The sequence below is a fragment of the Triticum aestivum genome, chromosome 5D (assembly GCF_018294505.1).
Source record: "Triticum aestivum cultivar Chinese Spring chromosome 5D, IWGSC CS RefSeq v2.1, whole genome shotgun sequence".
NCBI classification, from domain to species: Eukaryota; Viridiplantae; Streptophyta; class Magnoliopsida; order Poales; family Poaceae; genus Triticum; species Triticum aestivum.
Genome location: NC_057808.1, coordinates 179,095,827 through 179,117,916, shown reverse-complemented (window position 1 = coordinate 179,117,916; position 22,090 = coordinate 179,095,827). Strand labels below are relative to the sequence as shown.

The following is a 22,090-nucleotide window of genomic DNA, read 5'->3' as shown; positions in this document are numbered from 1 at the left end:
ACCCATCCTCAACTTCCTGGTAAACAGAGAGCTGCCGACTGACGAGATCTCGGCAAGACAAGTTCAACGCCGAGCCGGAGCATACACAATAGTAAACAGAGAACTCGTTAGGCGCAGCGTCACTGGAGTCTTCCAGCGCTGCGTCGAGCCAGAGAAGGGCATAGCAATCCTCAAGGACATCCACCAAGGCGAATGCGGCCACCACGCGGCCTCAAGATCACTTGTCGCCAAAGCTTTCCGCCATGGGTTCTTCTGGCCGACTGCTTTGGAAGACGCCAAGGAATTAGTCAAATACTGCAAAGGGTGCCAAGTCTTCAGCTCCAAGCAACACCTGCCGGCTTCTGCACTCAAGACCATCCCCCTCACCTGGCCCTTTGCCGTCTGGGGACTGGACATGGTGGGCCCATTCAAGACGGCGCGCGGCGGCATGACACATCTGCTTGTCGCCATGGACAAATTCACCAAGTGGATTGAAGCGAAGCCAATCAAGAAGCTGAACGGGCCGACTGCCGTGACATTCATCGCAGATATCACCACCCGGTATGGCGTACCACACAGCATCATCACCGACAATGGCACGAATTTTGCCAAAGGAGCACTGGCACGTTTCTGTGCGACACAGGGCATCCGACTGGACTTAGCGTCCGTTGCCCACCCGCAGTCAAACGGCCAAGTCGAGCGAGCAAACGGCCTCATCCTCTCCGGCATCAAGCCCCGACTGGTCGTACCACTGGAGCGTTCGGCCGGCTGCTGGCTCGACGAGCTGCCGGCCGTCCTCTGGAGTCTGCGTACTACCCCGAACAAGTCAACCGGCTTCACCCCTTTCTTCCTTGTATATGGTGCCGAGGCTGTCATCCCAACTGACATTGAGTTCGACTCACCTCGGGTCACCATGTACACGGAGGCGGAGGCCAAGGAAGCGCGAGAAGACGGCGTTGACCTGCTGGAAGAGGGCCGGCTGTTAGCACTCAGCCGGTCCGCCATCTACCAGCAGGGTTTGCGCCGTTACCACAACCGGAAGGTCAAGCCAAGATCCTTCCAAGAAGGCGATCTTGTGCTCCGGCTGATCCAGCGAACAGCCGGCCAACACAAGCTCTCGGCCCCTTGGGAAGGCCCCTTCGTCATCAGCAAGGCCCTAGGCAACGACTCCTACTACCTGATCGACGCACAGAAGCCGAAGGCACGCAAGAGAGATGATTCCGGCAAGGAGTCGGAACGACCATGGAACGCCAATCTCCTCCGAAGATTTTACAGTTAAATGCAGTATGTACCACGCTACCTTTTGTATTAAGTACAAGACAACGGGCCCCCCGAGGAGCACTCGGGGACTACCCTCTTTTATCTATGTATGATGAGTGTCATACCTATGAATGTATTACTACATTTGTTTTCCTGTCCGGCACCGGGTTCGATCAGTCGGCCCGGGGACTTGCCGCCTTGAGTTATATTAAAGTTCTACCTGCAGTCAGACAAGTAGTGTGCCGGCACCCAAGCCCTCTCTTGTTGAAAGTCGCAGCTCGAAGAATCGACTGTCCGACTGGCAAGAGTCAAAGGCAGGAAAGGATGCCCACACGAAAAACGGCTAAGGACTAACGAACTTATATAACACAAGCCGGCCTCCCACCCCGCCAACCGGCTGTCAGAACAGCCGGCTGGCCGGCTTCCCATTCACCTTGCTACAATCTAAGAAAGCTAGAGTACTTGCCCTCCCAAACGGCCAAGCCCTTCCCCAGCCACAGACTGCAGAGCAGCTGTCCGGCTGGGAAGGCGGCGACCAAGGGAGGGCGGCAAAGGAAACAGCCAAAAGGATGAAAAGCAAATACAATCGGAAGCCAAGCACATGCATGATTATATTTACACAAAAGGCCTTCGAAAGGCCGGCATTCAACATAGTTTGAATACACCCCCAGTGGGTGGAACTGCGCAAACTTAACAAATATTGTTCAAAGAGTAATAAACAGGAAAGCAAAGGTGGCGGATCAGGCCAAAGGTGCAACAGGCGAGCCAGGCAGGTCAGTGGAGACGGCAGTGCTGGCTGGAGGAGTGGCCGGCTGGCGAGTCTCGGCTTGATCATCACCGGCTGCAGGCGGCGCGCTCGCACGCGCCTCGTTGCTGGAGGCACGATCAAGCTGAGGCTGGCCGGTTGCTCCACCGTCTGGCACGGCGTCTTCACCATCCTCTCCCTCCTCCTCTTCGCCCTCGTCACTGGAGTCGATCTCCTCCGCCGAGTCTTCACCATCCGCTGGGTTCAGCCCAAACCACTCCTCCGGCTGAGCAACGCCGTCATCATTCACCTCAGGGGCAAAGGCACTGGTGTCGGTGTAGTCGGCGATCGCCGAGGCGCGCTGGATGATAGCCGGCCGCACCGCCTCCAGCTCCTCGTTGGCCTCCTGCCGCCAGGTGGTCAGCTGGGCCAAATCCAGCCCAGGATACCAAGCTCGGACGAACTCCAGCGCCCGCCTGGCGCCTGACCGAGCTGCAGAAGCCTTCCAGGCCTCGAAGCGGCCAACCGCTACCTCCAGCCAGTCGGCAGTCCGACTGGGGGTACGGGGAACCACCTCGCCGGGCCAGAGGGCGGCCAGCACTTGCGCCCCAACGCGCTGAAGACGGCGGAGCATGCGGTGAGCCGGCTGGAGGCGGGCTTGGATCGCCAGAAGCTGCTCCTCAAGCGACCGGCGAGCATCCGGCGCGATCTCAGCTCCAGCCTGCCTTTGCGCGTCGCGGTGGGCCTCGATGACTTGGCTGGCGGCAACGGAGTAACCAGGGAAGTACTCTGCACAAGTAAGAAAGGAAGAGAAAAAACACAAAGTCAGAAAATGGACCAAATGGCAGGCGGCAAGCAAAGGGACGAAGAAGAAGGCGGCCTACCGTCAACCAAATCTTCGATCTGGCCGTAGCCGTCGCTCAGCGCTTGCCTTGCCTCAGCCCAGCTCGCCGCCTCGGTCTCGTATTCGGCTTGGAGGGCGGCCTCGCTGTCCTGCGCCGCCTTCAGGGCCGCCTTATGGCTCTCCTCCTGGTCGGCCAGCTTCTTGACCAAGCGGTCACGCTCCTGAGCCAAGGCGTTGTACTCGGCTTCCTTGGCGCGAAGGGCGGTCTGGGCCCCACCCAACTGCTCCCTCAGGTCGGCATTGGCCTCTGCAGATATGGTAAAGAAGAAAAAAGCAATAAGAAAGAAGTCGCCAGGAAAGATCCGGCCCGACTGCTCAGCAGTCGGCCCGAATCTCGGGGACTACACCCAGTGGGTGCGCTGACGCGCCCCCACGTGAGATAAAAGATGAAGCACTTACTCCGGCTCTCAGTCAGATCAATGGTCTTCTGGTTCAGCTCCCGGGCCTGGGAGTTGAAGGTAGCCGCGCGGAGGTTGTGATAGTCCTGCAAATAGGACAGAGGAGCGAATAAGAACAAGATAGCAATCGAAGTCTACTAAGAAGTTCCAAGCCGCCTGCTCAGCAGCCGACTCGGAACTCGGGGACTACACCCAGTGGGTGCGCTGACGCGCCCCCACGGAAGAAATCAAGAACAAGAAACAAAAAAGCGGGAAGACTCACCCGAATGGCCGTCCGCGTCGCGAGGAACTCTTGAGTATACTGCTTCAGCACGGTGGCCTGGGATTGAAGCCGGTTCCGGACTTCTTGCGCCGCCACGTTCAGCACGGCCGTCCCACCACCCGGCGTCCACCCCGGCGAGCTGGCGCTGGCCGTCTCCAGATCCTGGGCCGACGAGCTAGAGCCCGCGGCCTTCTGCGGGTCCGGCGCCGAAGTCGCCTTCCCTGCGCGCTGGCGCGATGGCGACCGGACCACAAGGTCTGCCCTCGCAGCCGGCTCGCCTCCAGCCGGTTGCACGGGCGGCGCGCTAGGCCGGCTGCCTTGGTCCGCCCCAGTCGGCGATGGCGGTGCCGCCTCCCTCTCCAGGACGACGACGTCGCCCTCCTCCCTCTCCATCACCGGCTGGTCGCCACCGGCTTCCTCCGGCGGGGGCACCGGGATCTCGGGCGCCACAGCGCGAAGGGGGACGACAAGCTGCGGAGGCCGGTTACGCAGGGCCTCCGCCGCCCTCTCTGCGGCTGCAGCCTCCGCCTGAGCCTTGGCCGCTGCGTCGGCTTGTGCCTCCGCCGACTCCTCCGTCGTCTCCTGCGCCGCCTTGGCAGCGGCCGCCCTCAGCTCCTCCGCCTCCCGCTCCTCCCGCGCCTCCCGCGCATTCCGCTCCGTCGCCGCTTGAAGCTCGGCACGGGGGTCCACGCGGCGGGCGCTTGCAGATCCTCCCGCCGCTCCAACCACGGAGGCGGCAGCGGTCCGCTCAAGAGAAAGCGGAGCCCTGTTTTTTAAGTCAAGACAAGGACTCAGAAGAATATCAACAAAAAAGAAGAAGGAATACGTGAGAGAATTAACACTTACGCCGAAACCATCTGCGGCTGCTTCACCACCTTGCGGAAGCGGGCGGCCTTGGCGGCCGCCTCGTCCCGCTTAGTCGCCGCCGCCGTACTCTTGGGCTTCTTCGGCCGACTGCCGAAAAGGATCGGCGCGGCCCGGCGTTTCTGCGCGCCGCCTCGAGCAGCCGGCGCAGCGGATGAACCCGCGCCCTGATGATCGGACGCCGGCTGACGGCGCGGGACGACTTCAGCCTCGTCGTCATCCGGCCAGTCCTCGAAGCTGGCTCCGAACCCGGAGCCGCCTGCCTCGCCGCCTCCCCCCACGGCGTCGTCGTCCAGAGCGGCCGCCCCCAAGTCGGGGTCGTCCAAGTCGTCCGTTGCCCGGTCGGGGAGGTACTGGCGTTCCACCCCCGCGGCTCCGGCTGCCGGTCGAAGGAGGGGGCTCTGTCAAAAACAAGCCGACTGGTTAGAGTCGGCCAGGAAGAACTCGGCAACAGAGAAAATGAAGAGGAAAAGAGAAGAAAACTTACCGAAGGCGGGGGATTGGCGCGGGAGTACGGCTCCTTGCCAAACTGCCACTCGTCGGTGAGCTTGCAGTTAGCAAGGTAGTTCACCATATGAGCTACCTCCGCGTGAGGCATCTCCTTGGTGCATAGCCGACTCGGATCGAGGTGGCCGCTCATTTGACAAATCATATGAGGGCGGCCTTGGAGCGGGAGCACCCGGCGCGCCACGAAGGCGGCCAGCAGGTCGGGCCCGGTCAGTCCCTCCGACTGGACCAGTACCCGGAGTCGGGCGACGGCGGCGGCTCCAGCAGGCGACAGTGTTTTGGCCCGATAGGACCATTGGGGCCGCCTCCCAGCCGGCGGGCCGGCTACATAAGCCGGCAAGTTGACGTAGTCGCCTTGCGAAGCGACGTTCTTCACGTAGAAATAGGACTGCTGCCAGAGCTTCACCGACTGGATCAGCGTGATGGGAGGAAAGGGATTGTCGGCCACCGGCCTCCGCATCGCGATGAAGGCGCCGCTCTGAGCCGGCACGCCCCTCATGGCGGTGCCGAGCTTGGACTGGAAGAATTCCCCCCAGAGCTCGAGGGTGGGAAGGACGCCGAGGAAGCCCTCGCACAAAGTGACAAAGGCAGACAGCAGCACCACCGTGTTTGGGGTAAGGTGGTGCGGCTGGAGCTGGTAAAACTCGAGGAAGGAGCGGAAGAAGTCGCTCGTAGGCAGGCCGAGGCCGTGCAGGCAATGCGAGCGGAAGATCACCCGCTCGTCCTCCTCCGGCGCCAGTGAGATCTTCTTCTCCGGCGCAAGACGGACCCGCACATAATCCCAGCCGGGAAACCGCCGCGTCTTGCGGAGGAAGTAGATGTGATCGTCGTGGACGTTGGAGCCGTCCCAGTCTCCGCCACGCGACATGAGGGTGAGAGGCCGATGGAGAAAGCACGGCGGCGGCGAAAGCGCAGCCCCGCGGCGAAGAAGCTGCGGGGTAGTGCGATGACTGGAGGAGCGGCGCGACGGCGAGTAGCTGCAGCGACGGAGAGGAGGAAGAAGAAGAAAGTGGCGGAGCGAGGGCGAGCGTGCGAGCATCTGCCGCTCCTCCTACTCCTCCTATTTATAGCCTCGTACGGCGAAGCCGAGGAGGCGAGGCACGGGGGGGACGTGGGATTAACTGTGCTCACTCCCCCACGTCTCACGATTATTGCGCCCTAACGGCGTGCGGAAACTGCCGTTGGAAGACGAATGGCCCGTTCGGGCCACAGAAGATCCACCATGGGCTGGCAGGCCCTTCCAGCCAAAGGATGCCACGTGGCGCGCAGGCGGCGAGCGTCCAGCCCGCAGCCTCTCATGTGCGCCAGCTGGTTCCCGCCTTCAAGCTTCAAAGCCTCACCTAGACGTCTCACCTGATCAAAGCCGGCTCCTAACTGCTGGCTCTTCAAGATAGGAAGCTGGTCGAGCTTCTCGTCCTCCTTTCAGCCGCGAAGCCCAACCAGCTTCGGGGACTACTGTCGGAGTAAATAACCATGGGTAGCCTAGCCGGCTCCCCCTGGCTCTTCAAAAATTGTTAGGCAGAACAAGCCCTCAAGCGTCCAAGACACATGACCGCCTTCCTATGGCCGGCTGGCCCACCGGCCGGCTTCCAGAAGGCGGCAAGGCTATGCTGGCCCTCGCGAAAAGGGCCGACTCCCAGTAGCCAGCTATGAGAAGGCCGGCTCCTGGCAGGCGGCCAGGCGTCCCCCCCTCAAAGTCTGCACCCCCATAACGGCGATGAGATAGGGCGTGGCTACAGCAGAGCCTGCCACCCCCGAATCCCGGAGCACGCATGGCCACAGTGCGCCGTCCGGCGCAGCACTGTTGCCATGTTGACCATGACGCCACCCACGACAGGCTGTCAATACGACCCGTAGGTGGCGGGCCCCGCTAGCCAGAGAGACACCCGAAGGCGGCCAAGCCTCCCCCAGTCGACCTGGGACGTAGCCGACCCCCGTCAGCCGGCTACCTCCCTCCCTCGAAGTATGTGCACCATTAAGGAGACAAGACGAGGTAAGGCTACAGTGAGAGCCCTCCAGGCGGCGGCACTGTAGCCATGCTTACCCCGGCAAAGCCCTCGTCATCAGGGGCGAGGCTACAGTGACCAGCCGCCGACAAGACCCCCAGGCGGTGGGGCCGGCCTGTCGGCCAAGAGGCCGGCAGCCGGCGGGACCCACCAGTCGGCGGGCCCCAGCGGCCGGCGGAGAAGCCGGCGGATACAGACACTGACGGCCTGGACCCGCATCCAGCCGGATTACCATTGTACCCCTGGGGGTAGGCCTATATAAACCCCCCAGGGCACCCATGCAAAGGGTTGATCTCTTAGAGTTTTAGACACCACATAGAGAGAAGAGGAGAGCTAGCCTTGCCCTTCTTCTTCCTCTAGCCAAACAGCTCAAGGAACCACTTGTAGCCACTTGTGTTGATCTAGTGATCATGCGGAGACCCCGCAGAGCAGGACTAGGGGTGTTATCTCCACGGAGAGCCCCGAACCTGGGTAAGATTCGCCGGCGTGCATGTCTTCGCCTTATCCCGTTTCCAGGCACCGGCGATGTTTTACTGGCTCCCACAATGATAAGCCACCCGTTCGCATATGTCGCACCTACCACCCGACAACTAGCAACCCACAGGTACCAATATGAGGTTTTGGGACAAAGATTGAATACAAGAGATGAACTAGGGTTTGAGAGGAGATGGTGCTGATGAAGATGTTGATGAAGATTGACCCTCCCTCGATGAGAGGATCGTCGATGATGACGATGGCTTCGATTTCCCCCTCCGGGAGGGAAGTATCCCCGGCAGAATAGCTCTGCCGGAGCCCTAGATTGCTTCTGCCCAGGTTCCGCCTCGAGACGGCGACGCTTCATCCCGAAAGCTCTCTTCTGATTTTTTCTAGATAAAAACGCTTCATGTAGCAGAAGATGGGAACCATACGATGGCCAGGGGGGCCACAAGCCCGGGGGGTAGGGCACGCCCCCCAGGTTTGTGGCCTCCTGGTGGGTCCCCTTCTTTTACTTATTCGCCCACTATTTTTTTTATATTCCAAAATAATTCTCCGTAAAGTTTCAGCACATTTGGAGTTGTGCATAATAGGTCTCTCAGATTTGCTCCTTTCAGGTCCAGAATTCCAGCTGTCGGCATTCTCCCTCTTCATGTAAATCTTGTAAAATAAGAGAGAAAAGGCATAAGTATTTTACTATAATGTGGAATAACAGCCCATAATGCAATAAATATCAACATAAATGCATGATGCAAAATGGACGTATCACTTACACCCATGAAGGACTAGCCTCACTCACGTAGATCTTCACAAAGTAGGCGATATCATTGCCCTTACGAACTCCTTGGTTCAACTTCATAATCTTGGAGGCTCCCAAGTAACACCTAACCAATCTAGGAGGCACCACTCTCCAAAAGGTAATAGATGTGTAAATGATGATGAACTCCTTGCTCTTGTGCTTCAAATGATAGTCTCCCCAACACTCAATCACTCTCTCACAGATTTGGCTTGGGTAGGAGAAGGATTTGAATGGAAAGCAACTTGGGGAAGGCTAGAAATCAAGGTTCAAATTGTAGGATTGGAATCTCTTGATCTCAACATATGAGTAGGTGGTTCTCTCTCGGAAAAGGAGTAGTGGAAGTGAAGTTTCATTCTGGTTTCCCTCTTAGAGAGTAAGTGGGGTGGAGAGGTATCACTACAAAAAATGACACATCCGTGACATTATGGCCCGAACGATTTTTTTTGTCATGGTTATGACACTTCTATGACGATAACTATGATAGAAACACGTATCATCATAGATGTGGTGGGCTCCTAGTTCAATGACAAAACATCATGACAGAAATTGGGCTTTTCGTCCTGGGTGGGCCGAAGATGTGCCTGCATGATAATCTTTTGGCCGTCCATGATGAAAAAAATCATGGTAGAAGCGAGGGCGAGGAAAATTCGGGGAGTTCCCAGTTACGATGGGTGGTCGGGGCCAAGCGATGCACTGTGGTTTGCTTGTTTCTCTCTCGTACATACGTTCGTGTGTGCGAGGTGTTGGCTCTAACTGAATCCGAGTGAGGCGTTCGCTTACTGAACCCGAGTGATTGCCCTCGCTGCGCTACTGAACCCGAGCGATCGATCGGGGCTGTTAACTGAACCTGAGCGATCCTTCACTGCTAACTGAGCCCGAGCGATTTCTTCGCCGTTGTTGCTAACTGAACCCGAGTGACGATTCCTGCTGCTGCTTACTGAAGCCGATCGATCCCTCGTGCGAGACGTAGCCAGCCGGTGTTGGGTTGCCTCTTGATGAACAGTGCCATCGCTACCACGCGTGCGATACATAGAACGAGTGGAGACGTGGTGAGTCGAGCCGGTTGGTTGGCTGTGGATGAACAGGTCCTGGAGGGGATTGTATGAACAGGACCCTGTGGTAGCAGCTAGGCCGTTGCCACCGGATGAACCGGACACCGAGGAGGCCGCCACACCCCAGCCGATTGGGGGTGGATGACATGACCCCGCGGAGGCTAAATGAATAGTAGCCGGTGGAGGCTAGATGAACAGTAGCCCGTGGATGAACAATACCTGGTGGAGGCAGGAAAAAGTCGCGGTGGACGAACAGTATAGCAGGTGGAGGCTGGAGGAAGTCGATGGTGGATGAATAGTAGTTTGTGGAGGCTGGAGCGAGGTAGTCGACGATGGATGAACATTAGCCCATGGAGTCCTGTTTTGCGGTATGCCACACCCTTCCAGATGAACAGGACCCTGTTTCGACCGTAGGCGCTCGAACAGAAGTCTGTTTCCTTCGTTTTGCGGTACGCCAGACCCCTCCCGAGCAACAAGACCCCATTTCAACCATAGGCACTCGAACAGAAGTTCGTTTCCTCCATGTTGCAGTATGCCAAACCCTTCCTGATGAACATGACTCCGTTTTGACAATACGGGGTTGAATAAGAAGTTGTTTCCTCCGTTCTGCGGTACCCCAGACCCCGTTTCGGCTATTCCATCGAAGTCGGTTGGCTCCCGTTGAACAGGACGCATTTTGACCCAATCGGTTGCCTCTCGATGAACACAACGTCGCTTCCTCCGTTTCCACCCAGCCGGTTTGCTGCCGATGAACAGGACGCCGTTGCTGCCGTATGTTGCCTCTCCATGTACACGAGCCCTGGCCGTACATATGCTCGAGTACGCATTGGAGTCCCAGCCTGTATGTACGTACGTGGCTATATTTTTTGCCCTATGGCTGACGTACGTGTACATGATTTAGACGAGACTGCATGAACTGCTACGTCGGGGGCTCTACTACAACACGTGCCACCACTTACTCTGGCATGGTTCATCCTTGCAGCGACACCGATCGACCAGTATGTACGGACACGTTCACGACTAGACAGACAACGCTACTTATGCTTCGACCGGGTGGGTCCTAGCTGTCAGGGATGATAAGGAGGCACTTCCTTGCGTGCGAAGATATAGTTGGTGGGTCCCAGCTATCAGGGGCGAGATCATTTTTTCCCCGTAATAAGGAGGCACTTCCCCGTGTGAAGATGTAGTCGGTGGGTCCCAGCTGTCAGGGGGAGGAATAAGGAGGCACTTCCTTCCGTGCGAAGATATAGTTGGTGGGTCCCAGCTTTCAGGGGGAGGAATAATTTTATTTCCGCATAATAACGAGGCGGTTGCATGTGTGTGTCCATGGACCTGGTGCATCCCCACTATCAGCATCTCCATGTACAGTCCTCCTCCGATGACTCTCGTTCATTGACCATGTTGACCATGACGTGCCGAGCGCACCAAGGCGATGGATGACGGCGAGGCCCCGGCAGGAATGAGCCAGAGATGGGAAGACGCGACAGTGGAGTCATAGACAAAGAGGTGTACGAGGATTGACTGGTTCTCATGCAGCGTGGTTCTACAGTTGACGGAGAGTAACAAGAGGTGTGCGGGGTGGGGGTGGCCTAGCTGGCGATGGGGTAGCGCTTCGCAGTGAGGCGTGCTAAGCAGAGCTACTAGCCGTTGGAGGCGGGAGAAGGTGGTCCCGGCGGCGCCGGAGGAAGAAGATGAGATTGAAGATGGATGTCGGCCATTGGATGTAAATTCAACGGCTACGGATGTCGGAATCATTTGTTGACTAAGTTGACAACAACTTGTGTAGGGTTTGACCTATTGGCCCACATTTCAGCCTACAAAAATGTGGCACATATTCAGCCCATTTTTTTTGTATTTACATTCCATTTGCTGGGCTGGGTGAACAAATAATGTAGCGTCCATGCGTCTCATTTATTTTTCTAAGAAAGTACAACCCATTTGCACATTCTCTAAATACACGATTTTGCTGGGCTGGTTGTAAATATATTGTTGGGTTGGGCGTAGCAATGTTATCAAAAAATAAACTGGGGCTGGGCATTTTATTATAAATAAAATTAGATAATAAGCGCGTTATTATTACATTGGTCCTTAAATCTTACAAAACTTTTGTGCGCAATCACCAGGATTTTTGTTGCCTTGGAGTAAAAAAAATCAGGATTTTATTGTTAAGTATTTATTTTTATAAGTTAATAAGACACGGGATATTTTTTTCTTATATATATATATATATATAAGTATCTATTATATATATGATGTCAATAATAGTATATAATAACATATAAAATAACATAAATACATATAATATAGTTAGAAGGGAAACATAAGTTGGACCTGGCATTCTTATTCATATATAGAAAAATAGAACAACCCTCTATGTTTTCTTCAAAAAAATGCATAAGTTGGGCTGCGAATGTTTAAGCGAAAATAAAACCTAGGTTGGGAGGCCCATAGGGCGGTCGATATATGATGGCCCTCAAAAAAATAAGTTCAAACCACTGTGTCGGCATGTCGTGGACTGTGATGTTAAAACAGAAAACCTAGACTAGGTAGGCCGCAACCCAGCTGATACTGGCTGGCCCTCCGATAAAAAATGATACCTGCCAGCTCTCCGATGACCGGCTTCATTGTAAACTTATCTCCTTTATTAACTTGTGGACAAACCTGTGTGCCCCAACGTCGGTATACCATTAGGATGAAGCATTTTTTTCAATAAGGCACTTGCTTGCGTACGGACATGGACCTGATGGGTCCCGACTGTCCGCCTCTCCAACTACAGTCTTCTCCAAATTCCTCTCGCTTGTTGAGCATGTTCACAATGGCAGATGGCGGCGCCGCAGCGAGCGCACAAAGCCGAACAGTGCCGAAGGATGACGTCGAGTCCTCAGACGAGAACGCACCAGAGCCGGGGAAGCTGTGCTACAGTAGTGGTAGAAGTTGTGCGTGATATCTACCGAAAGTACTGCAATAGCCCAGTGGCTAAGTCCCATTCCCCAACCGCTGCTCCGCCCGGGTTCGATTCCACCTGATGTAGTGAAATTATCCCCAACTTTTTTGCCTCTGCCATTACTGACATGTGGGTCCCCCTTGTCATCTACGAAAACCACCTCCAACACTTGCCAAAACTTCGTCCCTAGTTTTCTCTGTTTTTCGCACACTCAACATTGTGTGGCCATTTTGAAAATAGCATATCTTTTCGACTATGCATCATATGAAGATGTGCTATGCATGAATGTAGATCAGCATAATGTTAACTACCCAGTAGTTCCATTTTTTACCATGAATAAAATTTCCAGCATGCTGTTATCCCTGTTTGAAAAAGGTGTGTTAGTATAAATGTTCCGCCTCTGAAACTTACAGTTTCTTATCTGAAACTGATACTTGCAGTTTCTTCTCTGAAAATCACATTGTCTGCACTTTTATATGAAACTACATTTTTGAAAATACTAAAAAAAGATCTCTAGAATTCAGAAAACACTTCATATGCTCAATGTTGCAAATCTGAAATTCAAAAGACATTCATATCTGAAAGTACTCAAAATACACAACACAAAACACAATTCACAACCTGCAAATACTAATAACCCTAAGCTCCTCCTCTGATTATTGGGGGGCACTCCCCTCCTATTCCTCGGCGGCAGACAACCGGCCCGTGAGACGAGGTGAACGGTGAGGGAGAGGATGGTGGGGAAGCTTCGTCGCGCCAACTGCTTTCCTCCTCTTGCAGTTGGGTACGGTCGACGAAGACTCCCCCACGCTCGCTCTGCCACAACATCCTCACAAACGACACCTTATAGATGCTCAATCCATCAATCTCTGGATGCTCCATCTTGGATCGATACTCAGACCACCGCTGCCTCACGATCGGATTCGGTGAATTTGTCTGCTCCATGGCCCAAAGGAGTAGCTTTATGTACTCCCGCGCGACTCCCTCCGGGAGTATCACCGCCTTTTCGCTTTGTTTTAGATATTTGACTATCACTGTCGTCGTGGCCACTAATTGCGGCGGGTTGTCAAACCAAGATTGTATCTCCATCATCCGGGCTAGCTTCACAGGGTTGCCGTATGCAATCCTCACATATTGGTTGTACTCCTCCATCGATCTACTTCTCCACAGCACCTTCACTCGCTGGCGGTGGTTTTGGAATGGAAGAGGAGCGGCACTGGTTTTCGATTGGAACATGAGAGGAGCGACGATGGTTTTGAAATGGAAGAGGAGAGGAGCAGCGGTGGTCTTGGAAGTATTTTTTTGTTTCGAGGTGATGGTCTTGGAAGTCGGAAAGCAAGAGGAGCGGCGGGCGTTGGTTTTGGATTGGACGAGAGCGGCGGCACGCTGTGAGTGGGTCCCTCCTACTACCTCCGTGCCAGTTTACTAGCCCCATCATATTTTGTGTCAAAGTTTGACCACATACTGTATTTGACAAGCAAAATGTGAATGCATGTCATCAAAAATTATATCATTGGATTCTTATCTGAATGTACTTTCCAATTATATTATTTTTGCAACATATAGCATATATTTTATTCGTTAAAATCATGGTCAAAATATGAGCCAGAATACAAAGAAGACTAGTTAATGTGGGGTCGCTTCTTAATTGAAGGGTAAATTGATTTTGATTTACATCCAGTCATAGCACGCCGCCCCCCCAATCATAAACCGCCACCGCACGCTCCTCTCCCTCTTCTCCATTGCAAAACCACCACCTCTCCTCTCCATCTTCTCCATTCCAAAACCACCATCTCGCCTCTCCCTCTTCTCCATTTGCAAAACTACCCCTCTCCTCTCCATCTTCTCCATTACGAACAACCGTCTCGCCTCTACCTCCTATCCAATGCAAGACCACCGCCTCTCCTCTCATCTTCCAAAGCCAACACCGCACCTCTCAGAAGCACATCTATGGAGAGGATGCAGAAGCGAATCGTGCAAATCACCGGCGGCGATCAGGCGAAGTTAGCCAGGTTGAAGGAGATCCTTACTTGGTTTCACAATGAGTGGGAGATTTCGAGGATGGTGAGGACCATGTGGCAATGTATGAGAAAGAGCGAGACAACAGCGATGTACTCCCCGGCAGCAGTCACGCCGCAGTCCTTTGAGTTCATCGAGTATCTCCTGTGGGCAATGGAGCAGACTGATTTGCGCGAGGTGAAAGTCAGGCAAAGATGGTGGGCGTACAGATCGAAGGTCGAGCATCTAGAGGATGATGAATCGATCAAGTACGGTGTGCCGTTCGTGAGGGTGTAATGCCAGGGGAGCCACCGGAGTATTCGTTCTCCCACCGCAAGGGGAGGAAGTCGGATGGCGGACGTCACTTCCCCACCGTTCTCCACGATTCCCTCGTCGTTCGCCTCGTCTCAATGGTGGCGCTAGGATTTAAGGTAAGCTTCGGACTAGACCTAATCTTCCATCTGCTCATGCTTACAATCAGTGTGATGGCTAATAAAAATCATACGGGTAAGTACTAGGTAGTACTTTGAGTACTACGCCAATCACCCTAAAGAGCTCTGGAGCTAAAACAAGTTGTGAGAATGTGTACAAATAAAGAAAAATCGAATGGTCCTTCTTTCAGCAAAAAAGTACTCCCTAGAAAAGTGTCAATATAAGTTATTTGATTAGAGGGTTTGCTGCAACACTGAAACAAGTAAAGTGCATGTCAAACACTGGCAGATTAAAATGTTCTGCAGGGCAAGAACTTGAGGAACCATCCGAGCATCTGTGCTTTTTCCAAGCCACGTTTATGTTAGACATTGGCACCTTGTACTCTGCATATATGTTGGTTCCATCCAAACATTTGTGCATTTCCACTGAAATGTAGTTGAATAACCCTGTTTGCAGAGATAATGAAAAGGCGTGATTACATTATAGTGGCACTAGTTGATGAAATATACACTAACAAATACTCCCTCCGTCTCAAAACAAGTGTCTCGGCTTTGTACTAACTTTAGTACAAAGTTGTACTAAATTGAGACACTTATTTTGGGACGGAGGGGGTAGAAGAAACTTTATTTTCTTAATAGGAAAAGATTGTGGTACAATACCTTTATAAAAAATACAATAGTACCACAGTATGTCATGCTGTGAGGGAGAAATGGGCCTTCGATGCCTCATACGATAGGCCTGATACTGGAAATCAACCCACTTCTTCCTGATACACCTTCTGCAAGTGATGAACATCAGTGTACAATAGTAGTACAAGGAGGGGCCTTGAGCCATTCCAATCCCTATTTTTGTGCAGTTCAACTAAAATTAAGCATGCCTATTTGTAGAAACACTTAAAATGTCATTACATTAACAATGGTACTAGTTGATGAAACATATCTAACAAACAGAAGCACTTTCATTATCTACATTGGAAATAAAATGATAGAGATAACACTAGCTCTATTTTAACTCTATTATTACTTCATTTTATCAGTGACACTAGGGTCGAGCAGGTGGCAAGCGAGGCGTACCGTGCGTCGCAAGGATGGAGGCCGGTGGTGCTTAGACTAGGATGCTGAAGATGGCTCTTTCAGTCCCTATCTCCCCCCTGGTGTTTCTGTGGTAGCTTTTGGGTTGTAATCCAAACCTGGTCGAGCTGGGGCTGCGTCCCCCTACTTGCCTAGCTTATGTGGCGAACTTGTCTCCTGCTAGTAGTAGTTCCATAACTTCCCGTTTAGACTGAGATGATGTCGGATAATGATTCTCTATGGTTTGATTTCTTTAATGAAATCGGAGGGAAGCCCCCTCTTTTGATAAAAAATATATTAGTGGCACTGGTGGTGCCAAAACATTGTCTCAAATTAATAGTGCCATTAGATAAATGTGCAAAATAATAACATTATTTTTTTATCATGGCAGTGCCAAAACAGCAGCACAAGAGCAGAGTCAACATGCAGGATCGTTCTGGCAAACAGTAGTACCAAAAAGGAACATACCTCGTCATGGGAACCATATCTGCAGTCAACGCCATCGTAGAAGGGATGACACCCGTCACTAACATGGACGATTCAATTCATGCAACCTTTTTATGCGGTTCACCTAAAATGAAGCAATGTTTGCATCATGCAGTTAGCAAGTACTTGGTCCCATGAGCTAGCAACTTCATCTTCATTAGTTGCAATGAAATTGAGCAGCATCAAGGTTGGTCGTGAAGCTCGTGGAATGTGCAACTATAATTTGGATATCCTTTTGTATAGTTCAACTAAGATCAAACGTCCATGTTCGTGACACAAATATGTGGAAAGTGCCATTGTGGTGACGGTGATAGCTAATTAACTGTTTGAGGAGGTTACCCGCAAAGTTCTAGGAGGTGAAATGTATATCTCAGTTTGTACAAAAAGGTGAAAATGAGGGTGACTAACAAGTGATGAAACATACATCAAATGAAAAGAAACATGTTCTTTATCTGAATGGCAATCATACAAGAATAGTAGCAATTTTTAAAGCTGCAATATTGCTAGATATTAGTGTGCGCATTAAGATTAACTATGACAACCGTTAAATACGACATAACGGATTTGCTTACGCGAGAGGCAGGTCGCACCCCTTGCAAAAGAAAAGAAAACGCGTTCGTTTTCCTACCACGAGAGGCATGAATTTACTTCTCGTGGAGGCATGAATTTGCTTCCGCGAGAGGCATGACCGTGCCTAAAAAAATGAAATTTTATTTTATTTTTTCCTTCCGCAGGAGGCACGTATTTACTTCTCGTGGAGACACGGATTTGCTTTCGCAAAAGTCTCAAAAAGGGAAAAACATGTTTCCGGTACATTTTTTTCGTTCGTTTTTCTTTTAAGAAATCTATCAACATGAGATCTAATTCTGGAGATCTTGATGCGAGGAATTCAAGTCTGAGAGATAAAACATTTTGAATAAACGAATCTATGAAAAAGGGAAGATTCCTAAATTGTGATAAATATCGCATATGCAGCGTGACACTTGTCACAATCTGAGAGATGAGAGTGGCATTTGAAAATAGTACTCTTTAATTTTCGGGGATTTGCTACGATGCTCTGACCAAAGCACATGCTGTCCGTATATAAAAAAAGAAAAAGAAAAAAAGAATAGAATCCCCCTCCCGCAGATGTATCATCTATACCACTCATCACGCATTGCCAGGCCACAATCCGAAGACGAGGACGAAGCGAAAAACCCACCACACAAACGGATCCGCCTCCCCCACCATTGTCGTATTTAACGCCACCCACTCCCCCTCCGGCTCCGCTCGCCTCCCAACGCCAAACCGAACCGAACCCACACACCGCCATCGCCACGCCCTCTGCCTCGCCGGAGAAGAGAAGAGAGGGAGAGGGAGAGGGATTTCGGATCCCTCGCGGCAGTCCCAACCGGAGCTTCACCCTCTCCCCTTTTGGACCGTTGAAAGTCATCACGGCTAGCGTTGCAGCCCTCCGGCGCGGCCACGCTGCTGCGCAGGTGGAGCCAACGGCCACCATCGCTTCCTCCAGCCCCGCCCCGCACGGCGGCCGCGGGGCCCTCCCGTCCGCCGGCGGCAGCCCATCTGACCTCCTCTTCCTCGCGGGCGGTGGTCGCCTCTGAGCCTCTCGCCCGCCCACTACCCAAATCTCACCCTAACCATCATCCGCTGACTGACTGACCGACTGACTCTCTCTCCGAGAGAGAAACAGAGGAGTGCAACCAACAGAGCGGGAGACTTTTCTTTGTAAGAGGCTGGAGATGAAGCTGACGATTAAGAGGGTACCCACCGTCGTGTCCAACTACCAGGAAGACGCTGGCGAGCGGCCACGCGGAGGGTGTGGGAGGAACTGCCTCGGACATTGCTGCTTGCCTGGTGAGCCTCCTTGTCCCTGGGTGAATCTAGTGTCGTTTTCTTCCCGATTCAGATCGGAATCCTGTTGCTGTAATGATTGTTTTTCTTTCGAGTCTTTTAGATGCTTATGGAATATGCAAAATTTTAATGCTATTTTTTGGTATGCAACTTTTTCTTATGATGTTCCTCTGTGGATAAAGGAAATATCTTGGTTTCTCCAGAAAGCTGGGATCTTTACAAGTAAACAATTGCGTTTACCACTTTTAGAAATGATATCCTTTACTGAGGAATTTTACTATTTTAACTGTTATATAGAACTGTCACCGTGGGTGTTTTTTTTCCGCTTGAACAGATGTAATTTCCTTTTCCAACTGTGGGTAGGTAGGCTAAAAATAAGAGCCACATGTTTTACTTGCATGTTTGAGGATTTTAGGGATCTGGAGGAGAAAGAATTATATTGAACTTCTAAAAGTTTGTTATCATGTTTGAGGATTTTAGGGATCTGGAGGAGAAAAAAAATATACTGAACTTCTAGAAGTTTGTTGTCAGCAGAACCAAGGTTTTTCCGTCTGTTAAATTAACATCTGGTTGCATTTTCCGAGCAGTTTCTGAGCTTCCTGTCTATGCTTTCAAGGCAAATCCAACAAAGCTGCCTTTACAGGAGGATGCTGTTCCTACTGATTTCTTCATCAATCTCCTCCTTGGGCAGGTAAGCAGAAGTTCACCACTAGTAATTTTGCGCAAGTCTGAATAGTGTAGAATTTGTTATGGACGACATTCATAAATTGCACTAGCTTCTAGGAGAGGTACAGAGATAATTTTTGAAAATATTTGCCATGCATAGTGTATGGGCAATCTGTTAGGCAAGCAGTAACAACTGCTTACACACTTAAGAGTAATATTCTTTAATTGCCGACATGTCGACATGCATGTGTAACCGTATATTCACTTCTTTGGTTTGTTTGTACTTCTTTGGTTTGTTTGTTTACTGTTGTTTATCTAACCGGCAGACCGCAGATATCTGCCAAATAGCATCGCTGGGGGATGGGGTGTGGGGTGTATCTTGAATAACCATAACTAAAAATAAATAAAAATAGTATGTCAATTAGAGTTATCCCAGCTCACTGTGATACTAAATTGGACTATACCAAATCTTTTGTAAAATTAATATCTTGCTTCGCACATTGCAGTGGGAGGACAGGATGACCCAAGGCTTATTTCGATATGATGTCACTGCATGTGAGACCAAGGTGATCCCTGGCAACCTTGGTTTCGTTGCTCAACTAAATGAAGGGCGCCACCTCAAGAAACGTCCTACAGAGTTCCGTGTGGATCGTGTGCTTCAACCATTTGACTCTGCCAAGTTCAATTTCACCAAAGTTGGCCAGGAGGAGGCGCTCTTCCAATTTGAGAACAGTGGTAGTGATGACAGCTACTTCCTGAGGAGTGCCGCAGCCACTGTTGCTGATCGTGCTCCTAATGTTGTGGCAATCAATGTACATCCTGGTCCTGTGCCAATCTATTTAATTTCCAACTTGTGTACTCTTAGTGCTGAATTGCTGATACCTGTTTTTGACATTTTGAAGGTGAGCCCAATTGAATATGGCCATGTTCTTCTTATTCCCCGGGTCCTGGACCATCTGCCTCAGAGGATTGACCAAGAGAGCTTCTTGCTAGCACTGCACATGGCGGCTGAGGCAGCTAGACCATACTTCAGGCTTGGTTACAATAGTTTGGGTGCCTTTGCAACTATCAACCACCTCCACTTTCAGGTATTGTACTTCAGATTGCACTTCGGTTTACTTTTCACAGAACCTCCTAGTTGTATAGCAGTATCCATTATTGTGTGTGGGCAACAGTATTTACTGGACTGTATTCTCTAGATATATCACAAATCACCCATCACGCACAGTCGAGGATCTCTGTTTCTGCTTGGGGCTATGTATTTTGTAGTAATCATATCCATATTCAACTTTTCGGCGCTATGTATGACTTCCTCAGTTTCATTGAAGTTGTGGGTTCCTTGCTTCAGAAAAGCGAGAAAGCTGGAGTCGTGGTTTCTTGACAACGGAAATTAGCCTCGCCATATGTGTGCATTTGGCATGGACAATTTTGCTGAGAAATCAGCCTGTTCATAGCATGTCTACCTTTGTGTAGTAATGTGTATGCCAATTATTTTCCTCCACAGGCATACTACTTGACAGTGCCTTTTCCTGTCGAGAAGGCAGCTACCCAGAGGATTCCCCTTGCTGAGGGCGGGATAAAGAGTGGAGTGAAGGTGTCGAAGCTAATGAACTACCCCGTGAGAGGACTGGTTTTTGAGGAAGGCAACACCCTGAATGATCTGGCCAATTTGGTTTCCAGTGCTTGCATTTGGCTGCAGGACAACAATGTGCCTTACAATGTGCTCATTTCAGACTCTGGCAGGAAGATCTTCCTCTTTCCCCAGGTAAAATCATTATTACATGGTTGCCTATTTTTTCAGTTCTTACTGAACTATAAGTTGATGAAATTTACTAGTAATTTAGCTCACTAATCCAATCCATTTCCAAAATGCAGTGCTATGCTGAGAAGCAGGCTCTGGGCGAAGTGAGTCAGGAACTGCTGGACACACAGGTGAACCCTGCTGTTTGGGAGATCAGTGGCCACATTGTACTGAAACGTAGGGATGACTACGAGGAGGCATCAGAAGCTTCGGCATGGAGACTCCTCGCCGAGGTCTCCCTGTCGGAAGCACGCTTTGAGGAAGTGAAGGCCTACATCTTTGATGCTGCTTGTTTGGTTCAGTCCCAGGTGGAGGAGGAAACTGATGACGCCATTTATGCACCTGTGCCGGTTGGCCCTTCAGCTGTTGGGGAGGGCTGCCTCGTAATTCCGTGAGACGATGATTCAAAAGGTTATGCCCTAGTAAGCGCCGAGGTCCTCATCGTCGTCATCTCAGTCAGTCATTGGTCGCCTAGCTTCGCAATACTTGTGGTTGCTGGTCTTAATAAAGATCCACGTGATCGAACTGCCTGGTGTACTCACTCTTGTTTATTGTGTTCTCTGTTTCTCTCCTGTGGAGAGCAGTACTCTGCAAATATTTCGCAGAGCATCATGTGCTCTCTTTCTGTGGCTTTCTGTTGCTTGGCACCGACTTAAATATGAACATAACATTGTTAGTGCATATCTGTTTCATCATCGTTTTAAGGGGTGCAACAGTTTGTCTATATTTGGTTGTATATATATTCACTAGCACATATGCCCGTGCGTTGCAACGAAAGAAGTAATTGACATGTACATCAAAATGTATATCAATGTAACATGACAACATCGAGAAAGTGCCACCTGACAGCAGCAGGGAGACGCACACCAAGGTTGAAATCTACTCCTTCCCTTTGTTAGCGTTATCTCACAAAGTCTTAAAAATGGACTATTAATGCAAGATTGATGGACTCCGGACGGATTAATTCAATAATTATAGGGTCTCTCGCTCTTAGCGACGATCCCGAAATCTGGTATTACTCCCAAAGCCGTTAAATGTATATTGAAGCGACTATACATGCAAATCCCTCGTTCAGAGTGCGGAGAGCACGCTCGGCAACCCCGTTTTGTTGGCTTGTGTACGGGCATGACAGGCGAAGGACTGTGCCGTGGCGAGAGAGAAGGGAGCGAACGGCGAGGTTGTCAAACTCGCGGCCATTATCGGTTTGCAAAGCCAGGATAGGACGCTCAAATTGAGTGTGAACATAGGCGTAGAAAGCAGTGAGCATACAAATCACATCAGACTATACATAGTGCATACAGCTATCAATGATAACTGGGTAGTATTCGAAACCAGAAATGCTAACAACTGGAGAAGTCCAAACATCTAAGTGTAATAGCTGAAACGGGAAATAGCTAGTAGACGTGGAGGCAGCGAACGGCAAGCGTGTGTTCTTGCCGAGGCGACACGCCGAGCAGGAGTGCGGAGTGGAAGGCGCGCAGCTGAACTCGAACTGGCCCAGAGCACGACGGAGCACCTCCTTGCCGGGATGCCCAAGACGGCTATGCCACAACTCAGTAGACGCGACGCCGGCGAAGTAGCTAGCGCGCGGG

General features: G+C 51.3%; 1 protein-coding gene across 1 annotated transcript; it reads left to right on the top strand.

The window, feature by feature from the left end:
- Nucleotides 1–17,428: 17,428 nt before the first annotated feature.
- LOC123120007 (GDP-L-galactose phosphorylase 2) lies at nucleotides 17,429–21,193 on the top strand. The gene is made up of 6 exons (XM_044539992.1): nucleotides 17,429–18,034; nucleotides 18,619–18,722; nucleotides 19,204–19,509; nucleotides 19,600–19,785; nucleotides 20,202–20,462; nucleotides 20,573–21,193. The coding sequence occupies exons 1-6, from the start codon at nucleotides 17,920–17,922 to the stop codon at nucleotides 20,891–20,893; spliced, it is 1,293 nt and encodes a 430-aa protein (XP_044395927.1). The 5' UTR covers nucleotides 17,429–17,919; the 3' UTR covers nucleotides 20,894–21,193.
- The last annotated feature ends 897 nt before the right edge of the window (nucleotides 21,194–22,090 follow it).

What these genes read in the sequence shown, in the direction of transcription:
- LOC123120007 (XM_044539992.1), top strand. Translation starts at nt 17,920, where the DNA reads ATGAAGCTGACGATTAAGAGGGTACCCACCGTCGTGTCCAACTACCAG. An exon ending in TCAATCTCCTCCTTGGGCAG is followed by an intron (nt 18,723 to 19,203) that starts GTAAGCAGAAGT and finishes CGCACATTGCAG; the next exon opens with TGGGAGGACAGGATGACCCA. An exon ending in AGATCTTCCTCTTTCCCCAG is followed by an intron (nt 20,463 to 20,572) that starts GTAAAATCATTA and finishes TCCAAAATGCAG; the next exon opens with TGCTATGCTGAGAAGCAGGC.